Source organism: Spodoptera frugiperda, chromosome 27 (genome assembly GCF_023101765.2).
Source record: "Spodoptera frugiperda isolate SF20-4 chromosome 27, AGI-APGP_CSIRO_Sfru_2.0, whole genome shotgun sequence".
Lineage (NCBI taxonomy): Eukaryota > Metazoa > Arthropoda > Insecta > Lepidoptera > Noctuidae > Spodoptera > Spodoptera frugiperda.
This window is the reverse complement of record NC_064238.1, coordinates 8,031,878-8,043,144: the sequence shown is the minus strand read 5'-3', so window position 1 is coordinate 8,043,144 and position 11,267 is coordinate 8,031,878. Positions and strand designations below refer to the sequence as shown.

General features: G+C 33.1%; 2 protein-coding genes across 2 annotated transcripts; both read left to right on the top strand.

Moving 5' to 3' along the window:
• The first annotated feature begins 1,830 nt into the window (after nucleotides 1-1,830).
• LOC118263623 (transmembrane reductase CYB561D2) lies at nucleotides 1,831-4,089 on the top strand. Its single transcript, XM_035575719.2, has 2 exons — nucleotides 1,831-2,238; nucleotides 2,321-4,089. The coding sequence occupies exons 1-2, from the start codon at nucleotides 2,017-2,019 to the stop codon at nucleotides 2,837-2,839; spliced, it is 741 nt and encodes a 246-aa protein (XP_035431612.1). The 5' UTR covers nucleotides 1,831-2,016; the 3' UTR covers nucleotides 2,840-4,089.
• Nucleotides 4,090-5,743: 1,654 nt separating this feature from the next.
• LOC118263812 (mitochondrial ornithine transporter 1) lies at nucleotides 5,744-10,837 on the top strand. The gene is made up of 7 exons (XM_035575999.2): nucleotides 5,744-5,908; nucleotides 6,339-6,441; nucleotides 6,523-6,767; nucleotides 7,130-7,276; nucleotides 7,680-7,812; nucleotides 7,957-8,154; nucleotides 10,090-10,837. Exons 2-7 carry the CDS (start codon nucleotides 6,372-6,374, stop codon nucleotides 10,209-10,211), a joined length of 915 nt encoding a protein of 304 aa, XP_035431892.1. The 5' UTR covers nucleotides 5,744-5,908; nucleotides 6,339-6,371; the 3' UTR covers nucleotides 10,212-10,837.
• Nucleotides 10,838-11,267: the final 430 nt, after the last annotated feature.

Here is an 11,267-nt window from a genome sequence, read left to right as displayed (position 1 = left end):
TGAAAAATATTATTTTCAAATCGTTCTAAAAATAAAATTGATGTACTTCCCGTGCGTGTCAAATTGAAACCAGGGTGGAAAGTAAATATTATACTTAATAATGTCGATAATTAATATAAATTGTCAAATGAATTTGAATATCACATACACATTGACAAACGACCATTATTAGAATTCTATTCTATTATTTATTTCGTAATTATTCTATTGTGACATAATAATATTTGCTCAGGTTTCACTTTGTGGCGCAAGGGCACGGTTTAATGCGAATATTACAAAGATTTGACTGTTTGAAACTAATATACCGATTTCTTCTTCTTGTTGTGGTGTGACTTTATTCTTAAAATATGTCAGTTAATTAAATTGGCCCAGATGAAAATGTTGTTCGCCAGATTGACTTCAGGTTACGAACTTTCCTTCGTCCAGCGATTCTCTTCTCTTTCCCTTTACCCATGATTATAAGATGAAGAAGCATGTTATACAGTCATGCATGTCTGAGTACGTGACCGAGACATTCTATATTACGATTTTTGATGGTTTGCCGACTGATTTAAAAAATATTTTATTAGAAAGTTACATACAAATTACACGAAGTATCGTGTTGTAATATTATTCCGACTTTCTTACCATACTTAAAGTATATTTTATGCAGTTTATTGGAGCTACTACAGTATTATAGTAAAAATACAATTTTATTGTACTATATATTTAAGTTTTTAAACTGACATGGTCACTAACACTATTATTAGAACATATAACGGGATATTTACCATGTTTATTAATTTTGGTGAGTTTTCGGCACTGTTACAAGCGCCATGATCACGGATTAATAATAATAACATTAATAGGAATAAACATGGTAAATATCCCGTCATAAGTTCTAATAATACTATATATTTATTTAGAATTTAATATATACTAAATTATATTTTTTTTAAATACTACTTAAAAAAAGCACAAAATAATATTTAAAATATAAAATAAGAGGCAACCAGTAGCGGGAGCATGGTCCAAGGTATTGGTGGTTAGGGCTCCAGAGACAGAAACCTCCTCCCACACAATACGTGCCGTTTCAAGGAGAATTGCCTTCTGAATCGGGCCGTTGATCCATACGCTTAACTCCAGCCTTCTAAGACGATCAGTGGACTAAAGAGTTTATTTGAACGCGCTAATCACCAGTATTATACCTACTGGTTTGAATTTGAAAATTATTGTGTCGGGTAATTTATTTTAATATTTCTGTAGATAGTCCATTTATTAACGGAGGCTGTATAATATCAAATATCACACTGCAACCAATAAGAACCGAGCAGTGAATGAAACCGCGTCGGAATCTGGGAGTAGCTTTTGAAGATATCAGATATTCTCATTAGCTTCGTGTGAAGGTACCTAGGTAACCATTATTAATGCACGAATTAGTTAGGTATCTGTCTATGTTAATTCAATTTTCGCGCCACTCATGAAGTCCATGTTCTCGGCGAATTATTATTTGATTTTGCTAGAACCAGATTTAATCATTTCACTTTTATTAATACCTAGAAAAAACTTTAGTTGTAGGACCTGTAACCTACCATAACCTACCTTACAAGAATATGAAGAATGTTGTCTGTGACGTCACGCTAATTATGTTAATTTATAGCCAGAATATGCAACGGCCTACATTATCTTATTATTTAACATACCGGTACTAATTAGATTAAATTCATAACACAGCTCATTTTGAACGTTACATAATGTAATCTTTATTAATTTTTTATTGATCAATAAGAAATATTGAAACAACAAATTGTTTTAATATTTCTTGACATGACTGACTGTTGACAACCCTACTGTGGCACATCATAGTGAAGTTATCTGAAAGTAAAGTAATCAATAAAAATCAATTATGTACATTGCGTTAGGTACACAATAATATACACGTTGTACTTTATTTGCATACAAATTAAGTGAGCTCCATCAGGCTCCTTGATATAAAAGCAATTGTTTCTTAAAACACTTCGTGGTTGGACATTATTTATGGATTTGGGTGGAGAAGATACCAGTGTGGCAGAAATGGGACCGTCGGACAGAAAATCTGAAACATCACGTCTTGTGGCTCCAAATCCTGAAACCTCGCCAAGTTACTTGAATATTTTGTCAAATATATGCGGTCTGGTATTCCTGGGAATCATTTTATATTGTTGTTTTAAAGACGATGTGACGCTGTTTTCGTTCCATCCAACATTAATGACACTTGGGGTAAGTGTACCTACTATGTTAGTGATATTTAAACAATATGTACGCACTTGATCAATATTTTAATAATGATATTATGTTTCAGTGGATGTTATTCATGACATCGGCAATGCACGCTCTTACTCCTGGCGATCTTGCAACAGGCTGGATGCCCATACGATTAAAGAGCGCTCGTCATTGGATTCTTCAAGTCTTGGCTGGTACTATAATATTAACTGGATTCATTATAATTGTAACCAACAAATTTATTAATGGTGCTAATCACTTTACCAGCTATCATGGTAAATTTGGATTGGCATCATTCATATTCCTCTTGATGACCATGTTGGGAGGTTTAGGTGCTCTTAATAGTTTGAAATTAAAACATTACCTGCCCCCAATATATACTAAATTGATCCATACATCAGCTGGTCTACTGACATTCTGTTTGGGGATAACTACTATTTTGCTGGGCTTCTTCTCAAACTGGTGGAAGAAGGATAATCCACAGTGGTTGACAATTCTCTGCTTTGTTTTGGTGCTAATGAGTATGATAGCCACAACATTGAGGCCCATTTTGAAAATATATATTCGTCTGCGGGAACGATTAGACATCCAAAATTAAATTTACCAAGACCAAATTAATTTATATTTTTGTATATCCATTATATAAACCGCAGTGGTATGTGATATTTTGTTAAACAAGTTGCAAAAACCAGCACAACTTATTATTTACTTGTCTTGATTTTGTTCATAGACTTGTAGTTGTTACTATTCTTTTGTTGTATATTTTGTTACATAAAATAAGTCGAATATTGTTATAATTTTATGGTGCTTGCTTTACTTAATATGCGGTTATAATAATTGTTTGAACATATTTAGCTAACTAATGCTTATCTTGTATCAACACTTGGTGTATGGTAGATAATACTGTAAGAGATGAAACAATAATAATTTTAATATTTACTCTTGTTATATAAAAATGAGATGATTTTATTTTATCTTATAACTCTTGTACTTATTAATTTTTCGAATATATTATTTACACCTATTCTATTTACAATTTTAATGATGTAGGATAATAATTTTGTACAATATTTTAAAGAATGAACTTCAGGATGTCAAACATTATTTAGATGTCCTGTAAATATACATTTTCTGATTATACCTTTGTATTTACAATATTTATATAACTTGTAAGCCATCAATAATGTTATGCTTTCTATGTCTAATGGGCACAAATATTTTATTGTGAATGAATGTTTTAAGTGTAATAATATTGTAGTTCAATAAGTATGTGTGTCCGATGTATGCTTAAACTTCTCTATGTTAACAAACTTATCAAGTGACAGAATGATTGCATTATTGTAAAAGTTACCTATCAATGGCTCTAACTAGACATAGCTTTAGTAATAAGATCATTCTCTGAATGTCTCTGTAGCCATGACTTTGAAAGAGATTCAAGCATATTTGTTAGGAGCACAGGAAAAGCCAAAGGCAGAGAGCCAATCCTGAGAGGCGAAGAGACTGAAAGTTCTGAGCTTAGGAAGTCACAAAGAACGAGAATCCAATAATTTTTATAAAAAGACACAAGGAATGATGAGATCTGATTTTTAAATTATACCTACTTCTTACTTCATACAACTATGTCTTCATTAGTAATGTAGACAAAATAGTGCCAAATAATGATCTCTAGATGTGATGTTGTCATATAATATTAATAATATAATGGATTATTATTTGTTACAACAAGTTAAAAAATATGTTTACTAGAAGTGTGTAGAATGTTTTCTGCTTAATATTCATATCAAATATCAATGCATAATTGTCTAAAATATGTATACCTATAAATAAACAATTTGAAGTAGCAAGTAATAGTTGTATTTTTTTATCCCTTACCCTTATCCTTTTACTTTGGTCATTTACCCTGATTTGTTCAGTTATTTTAATTTGTCTGAAAATCGTAAATGACATAACCACTTAGTACAGGGTCTTGAGTTTAAAGCTGGAAAGGGCAAACTCACAACTTATTTAGATTAGGGATATTCTCAGTTAGGAATGGGAATGATATTTTGATGATTATTAACTGACTAGCTTTTGCCAGTGGTTTCGCCCGCGGTCCCGTGTACCTATCCCAGACTGTAATCCACCCCTGTTCCAAATTTTATCCCGATCCTTACGGCCATTTTGAAGTGTAGTAACAAACATATATGTACGCACAAACATTCGAATTTATTATATTAGTAAGATAAGATCCCCAGCTCTGTTGATCCGCTCCGCTGCGTTCCGCTCCACCCATGTGCCACGAGCGGTTCAAGTCCAAAGCCCTAAGCTTAAGGTCCATTGCGGATAACCTAACATTCGACAAACATATTATTTGTATATTTTCGGGATAAAAAGTACTCAGTTGATGTCCAGGATTTTAAATGTAAGTACCTATAATACGAAGTTTCATCGTAATCCTGCCCGGTAGTTTTTGCGCGATGCTTGAACATACAGAAAGACAAAAAGAAATTAATAACATTTTTGGATTCAGTCTCTATCTAGTAGAATTCTAAGTTAGAATTCAAAGTTTTAGTGTTAGAATTTCTAACACTAAAACTTTTTAATATTTTATTTTCAATGTACAGAATTTACACTTCTACAGGATAGAAACTGAATGTTTAAAGTCAACAATGCAATTATAATACTAAATCACCGCATATTAACCACGTAAGAAAAATGATAATAAACTTTGTTTGAAATACTCAGATAAGTTTATTTACGCAATGCAGTTTTCGGGAATTCATTTTGCTGTAGTACTTTTACGCACAGCCCGTGCATTACTGGATAAGACAAATGTAAGTAGGTATACTTATTTAATCAAATAAAAAATGGAATGCTTTTTTAAGATAAAAATTTCATTATTAACGTCGTCACCGTTAACATGTTACTCTGACGCTGACGCAAACCGAAAATACATTGCAATTAATTTAAGTACGACTGAGAGAAGATAAGACTACAATTTAAGTTTTCAGTAGGTAGGTGTTATCGCAGCAAAGGGTGCATTTTATCACGTATTGAATGACGCGATTTCCCGCTTCATCGACCTGCCTTGTCCGGTGGGCAGGGGGCGCGGCGCTTTTGCGAGTTGCAAATTGCTGTTATTCCATATTCGATTCCTGGTTGAACAAAAAGATTTAACGGATATTTGAAATTAAAGTTAAAGGTAACAACAAAAACAAAATTACGAAAAGTGGAGCTGCCGTGCTGTTGATCTAGTGCTAGACTTGTTATATTTCTGTGGTGTCATCGTATCATTCAATAAAAGTGAACATATCTGGGTACCTATAAAATGAACCTGTTTTATGCTTGCGCAAACTTGCACTTTGAAAGTAATGTTTTTGAAACAAAATTGGAAAAATAATGTTGCTCTTTTTGTAAACACTGGCAACTGATTATGAAAAATTTACGTATCCATAGACAAGAAATATCTCTACAAACTGGATCATGCATGCGCTATGGTCAAAACTTGACTTCAAATCAAATGTCAACCAGTTATCCAATCTGTCAGTCAGTTTCTGTCATTCGCACGTGTAGCCCGGAGAAAACCGGGAAAGCATAAATTCGATCGCGATAATATTTGTGTAAAGTTAAATTAATAAATTGTACGTTTGAATAAACTTAACCAGAGAGGAATATAAGTCTTGAGATTGTAAGTCTTAGCTAACTTTCATAATTTTATTTAAATTAACAAAATGAAATAATTGATTTGTGTTATCAGTTTATCACACTTACCTAACTAAATAAATACCCATTTTTAAATTAAACTACCAATTTATTTGTACCAGTATTATTAATATAACACTTAATATTAGTTAGATTGCAAATCTTAGTACCTACTCTAATGTTTCGATGCTAGATAGGTTCAAACTAACCACTGTTCACAGTTGAAGATTGATTTCAAGGCAAAATAAATATTTTATACATACTTTTTTAGATAAATATGTGAGATGTTGTGTCTTAATTATATGCATATTATAATAGAAATTTGAATGTACAAAATGGTACTTAGTAAAATAACTCAGTGGATGATGTAATTATAAGTAACATTTTACAATAACAAATTTATTATTTTATGACAGATATAGAAAAAGGAAGAGAAGAACAATATCATCATGGCTCATTCATCAGGTTCTGCAGGGAACTTAAAAAATGGGATTATTGATTTCACAGGTGGTTCTTTAGGTAAGCAAGAAAAAATAGTGTATTTAACCTTTATAGTTTGAAAACACTTAAATTTTATTTATTTACTATTTTGTTTGGTAGGTGGGGTAGCTGTAGTCTATGTGGGACAACCACTTGACACTGTTAAAGTAAAGATGCAAACTTTTCCACACCTCTACAAAGGAATGTATGATTGTCTGAAACAGACTCTACGTAATGACGGAGTGTTCCGAGGACTGTACGCAGGCACTACTCCTGCGATCATGGCTAATGTTGCAGAAAACTCAGTACTATTTGCTGCTTATGGTTACTGCCAAAAGTTTGTTTGTCGGCTTAGTGGAGTTGAGGTATGTTAAATAACATTATTGTTTTACCACTGTGATTAATAATTTGTGAGTTCTCTATTTGATAGACTGTAACTAGTCTATGTTTGTATTGGTATCCAATTTGAAACTCCCTATAACACAGATTGCCACATCTCTGTACAGAAAGCCATATTCATCCAGTGCAACATATTTTTATAGTTACTCATGATTGTGTATCAATTTTTTAAGTGGCAAAGGTGACTCTATATGTAATATTAAGATGTATGTTATTTAACTGTCCTTATCTTTATCATTTCATCAAATAAATTAATGAGGTTATCATATATGTAAGTACTTTAAAGTGTGCAAAACAAATAGAATTTCATAAATTGTTTTGGTTTTAGAAAGTGGAGGAGTTGTCGGCCCTGGGTAATGCGTCAGCTGGTTTCCTAGCAGCCTTCTTTTCTTCATTCACACTATGCCCCACAGAATTGATCAAGTGCCAGCTTCAAGCGCTGCGGGAAGTTAATGTGCAGTCTTCACAAACAGTTGTACGATGATTCTTTTGGGTATTCCATTTGTCCTAGCTCTCTGAATTAATGCATACATGTAGTTAGTTGCCCTTTCAAATAAGTATTATTGCTTCAATTAACTATCTAGTTCATCTAAAATTGTATAGGATATATTGATAAACTTGAATCCTATACAGTTTTAGATCCTATATGATGTTAAAACTGATGTAAAAATCTTAACATATCTCATGCCTACTACAATAATTTCCCCAAATCAAAGTCATGTTATAATACTCATTTGTTTGTTATTTAATCTAATGTTCATGTGTGAGCATCTTATCAGTACTTTATCTTATTTATGCTATGTTTTGATTGCAACCTTCAAAATGTATTATTATTATTTTATAGCAAAGTAATGTTTATTGTGGTATTTCCTCGACAGGTGAAGATATCACCGCTGCAGCTTACACAGCAGATATTCAGACAGTATGGTGTTCAAGGCCTCTTCCGTGGTCTCGTGCCAACCATTATGAGAGAAATGCCAGGATACTTCTTCTTCTTTGGAGGATATGAAGGTATAATCATTTTGTCTGGCTTACACCTAGACCATTCACGTATGAAAATTAATGTTTTTTTTGGATTAAATAACATTAAATACGAAATTGTTAATAGTAACCATCTTTGATGATTTCGCTAAAATTGTGTATTAAATGTTACAGGCACTAGAGAGTTATTAAAGAAACCAGGCCAGAGTAAAGACGACATAGGATTCGTAAGAACGATGATAGCCGGCGCAGTGGGTGGGCTCGTCCTGTGGACTGTAATATTCCCCTCAGACGTTATCAAGTCAAGAATACAAATATCTAACAAAAGTCAAAAGTTTTTGACCGTCGGATATGAAATTGTACAGAAAGAAGGTACGTAGTTACACTATCTCTAGTTTATTTACAAAGATTTGCTTGTCTTCGATATCTTTTGTTGTATAAATGTTTGCTGTACTTATTTGTGATATACGTACGTCCAAAACTACTGCGTATATTCTGATATTGTCGTTTATCGCGTATGTATATCTGAAATGAAAATATTTTGCGGTTAAGTACATTTACAACGATAGTTAGTTTAGTTCAGGATGATGTAGGACAAAATGTCGTGGTGGGGTTCGAAACCTACCAACGGCAGAGTAACAATATGACTTTTTCCGAGTTATGTACTTTCCAAGCATATACTAACGATGAAGAGTAGGTACACCACTGACTAACGGTGAAGGAAAACATTGTGAGGAAACCAGAACTTTTAATTTCTAATTATCAGTTTGATCAGTTAGCAGTGACTACTATTAGGCTGTTGATATGTTTTTAAGCGCGTATACGTCGTGATTTAACTTTCCAAGCATATACTAACGATGAAGAGTAGGTACACCACTGACTAACGGTGAAGGAAAACATTGTGAGGAAACCAGAACTTTTAATTTCTAATTATCAGTTTGATCAGTTAGCAGTGACTACTATTAGGCTGTTGATATGTTTTTAAGCGCGTATACGTCGTGATTTAACTTTCCAAGCATATACTAACGATAAAGAGTAGGTACACCACTGACTAACGGTGAAGGAAAACATTGTGAGGAAACCAGAACTTTTAATTTCTAATTATCAGTTTGATCAGTTAGCAGTGACCACTATTAGGCTGTTGATATGTTTTTAAGCGCGTAGACGTCGTGATTTAACTTTCCAAGCATATACTAACGATAAAGAGTAGGTACACCACTGACTAACGGTGAAGGAAAACATTGTGAGGAAACCAGAACTTTTAATTTCTAATTATCAGTTTGATCAGTTAGCAGTGACCACTATTAGGCTGTTGATATGTTTTTAAGCGCGTATACGTCGTGATTTACAGTACCTAGGTGTAGGTCTCAATTAACAAGTAAAAGTAGAACAATTAGTTCTTTTATACTTAAAACGAAAACACTGTAGATTAAGGCGACTGATAACCGTTGAGATAACGCTAGACGCGCAATAATTAATGTTGTATCTCGTCATTCACTTTGACCTCGTCAGCGGAGGAAGAGATAAGAAATGTAATTCATTGAACGCTAATCACTTGTATTGTGGTCGTGTAGCTATAGCTTGTGCCAGTGGCTTTACCCGTGTTCTTGGGATAAAAAACTATTAAAAGTAGTAGTAGTAGTAGTGTTTTTCCAGACCATTCTGGATAACACATGGCTTACTTTTTTCTAGCTACATAAAAATGTGTTCTCTTTCGTATTAGTTGCCTTTTAGGCTACTACTCTAACCCTAGGCACTTTATGGGTTCCTTGTGCAACACTGTAGTACTCCTGGTCTCAGGGGTTGGCAAAGAAACATAAGTTTGATTTAAGTTTCATAATAATTAAATCATTTCACGAGAGATAAAGACCAATGACCCTTTTAATCGGGAACATCCGGTAGACGAGCCTATCTATTACGTCAGTTCAGTTGATAAAATCACAACTACGTTACTACGTATGTTACAGAAAAGGATACAAAAACTTCAACATGTCACAGAAAACGCATCAACAAAAATTTTTAAGTGACTTACCTGTAATAAGTCGATGCTGATTGTAAAGATGTTTTTGACCAATTTATTATAAGTTTACAATTAAAATTAAATTAATTCATCATCATAAATAAATTATTTAAATTATTTCCACATCATCAATAGAAACGAAAGCCTGGGCCTTTATACGGAACTTGCATTACGGGTAATATTATTGCACTTTCAAGTTGCAACTATAGATATTACCCATAATTGAATACAAGCTATACAACTCTTCTGTATGTGTTCATTAATGCTTGTATTTTCTGTATTTCCAGGTGTTCTGGCGCTATACAACGGACTCAAACCTACCCTAGTGCGAACAATACCAGCGACAGCTGCCCTCTTTGTAGTCTACGAATACTCCAAGAAATGGATGCACCAGTCTTTCGGAGACTAACCCTCAGCAATTCAGGGCCATAGTAAAATTACAATATATTTTTATAAGTTATTTATGAACTGATACTTAGGTAGCTAGGATTATAAAGAGTGTTGCTCGTACATTCCAGCACCTGATAAACAATTAATTACCTAGTTCAATTTCTTTGAGTGACTTAGGACCGGTGTCACCTCTGCTAATGGTACTGTTAGTTTAAACAGATTTCGATGCATTTAAAGAATGATCCGTCTAGTTTAGAACAATAAAGTAGTGGCGAAACAGTCTATAGGTAGATATTTAAATAATTCAACATGAACGGAGCCGAAACTGCTCAAGAAATAGTGAAAATTGATTATGCGATGTGTTTTAATTTCCTCTACCGGAACCCATTTTTTCTTTTGTGAGTTTGACGTGAGAAATAATAAGATGTAAAGTTGACTTAATATAATAATTTTATATAGGTTGATAATATTCTGTGCGTTTATCTTCTTGTTGTTGCAATTAAATTTTATACGATTGTTATTTTAATGTAAATCAGGTGATGTGGGCAAAGGGGCAATATTCGTGTTCATGAGCCAGGTGGGCTCATCGTGATTAAAAAAATTAGTTTGTAGAATAATTATACAAATAAATAATTGTTATTATTACTTTTTTTCTTTTATTTTTTTGTAGACATTATCCACAAAGACGGTAAAGTAGTAGTAAAACGTAAGTAACTGCGCGCCTTTGTGACTGATTGTAATAAGGCAATATCTGATTAACCAGCCATTATCTAGTAATTAAACGAAGTGCATATCGAACGCTAATTTAACAATGTGTTTGTAAATGCACCATAAACAAAGGATTTGCTATTTGGTGATTATTTTTTAAGAATTTGAATGACTAATAAAATTGAATGAATGGTTTACATGTAGGCGGCACGTAAAAGTAAATAACTGAAATTAATGATTTTCCTCCACCTAAATCGTATTACGCCTGCGAATATATGTATATAGGTACATACCTAGGTTAAGTAGGTATTATGTACCTACAGTAGTCATTTAATAACCATTTTTCGCTTTGTACTTGTCCCGAAGT

Coding starts and splice junctions, on each gene's coding strand:
- LOC118263623 (XM_035575719.2), top strand. CDS start 2,017: ATGGATTTGGGTGGAGAAGATACCAGTGTGGCAGAAATGGGACCGTCG. Junction 2,239..2,320: donor CAACATTAATGACACTTGGG/GTAAGTGTACCT, acceptor ATTATGTTTCAG/TGGATGTTATTCATGACATC.
- LOC118263812 (XM_035575999.2), top strand. CDS start 6,372: ATGGCTCATTCATCAGGTTCTGCAGGGAACTTAAAAAATGGGATTATT. Junction 6,768..7,129: donor GTCGGCTTAGTGGAGTTGAG/GTATGTTAAATA, acceptor TTTTGGTTTTAG/AAAGTGGAGGAGTTGTCGGC. Junction 8,155..10,089: donor TGAAATTGTACAGAAAGAAG/GTACGTAGTTAC, acceptor CTGTATTTCCAG/GTGTTCTGGCGCTATACAAC.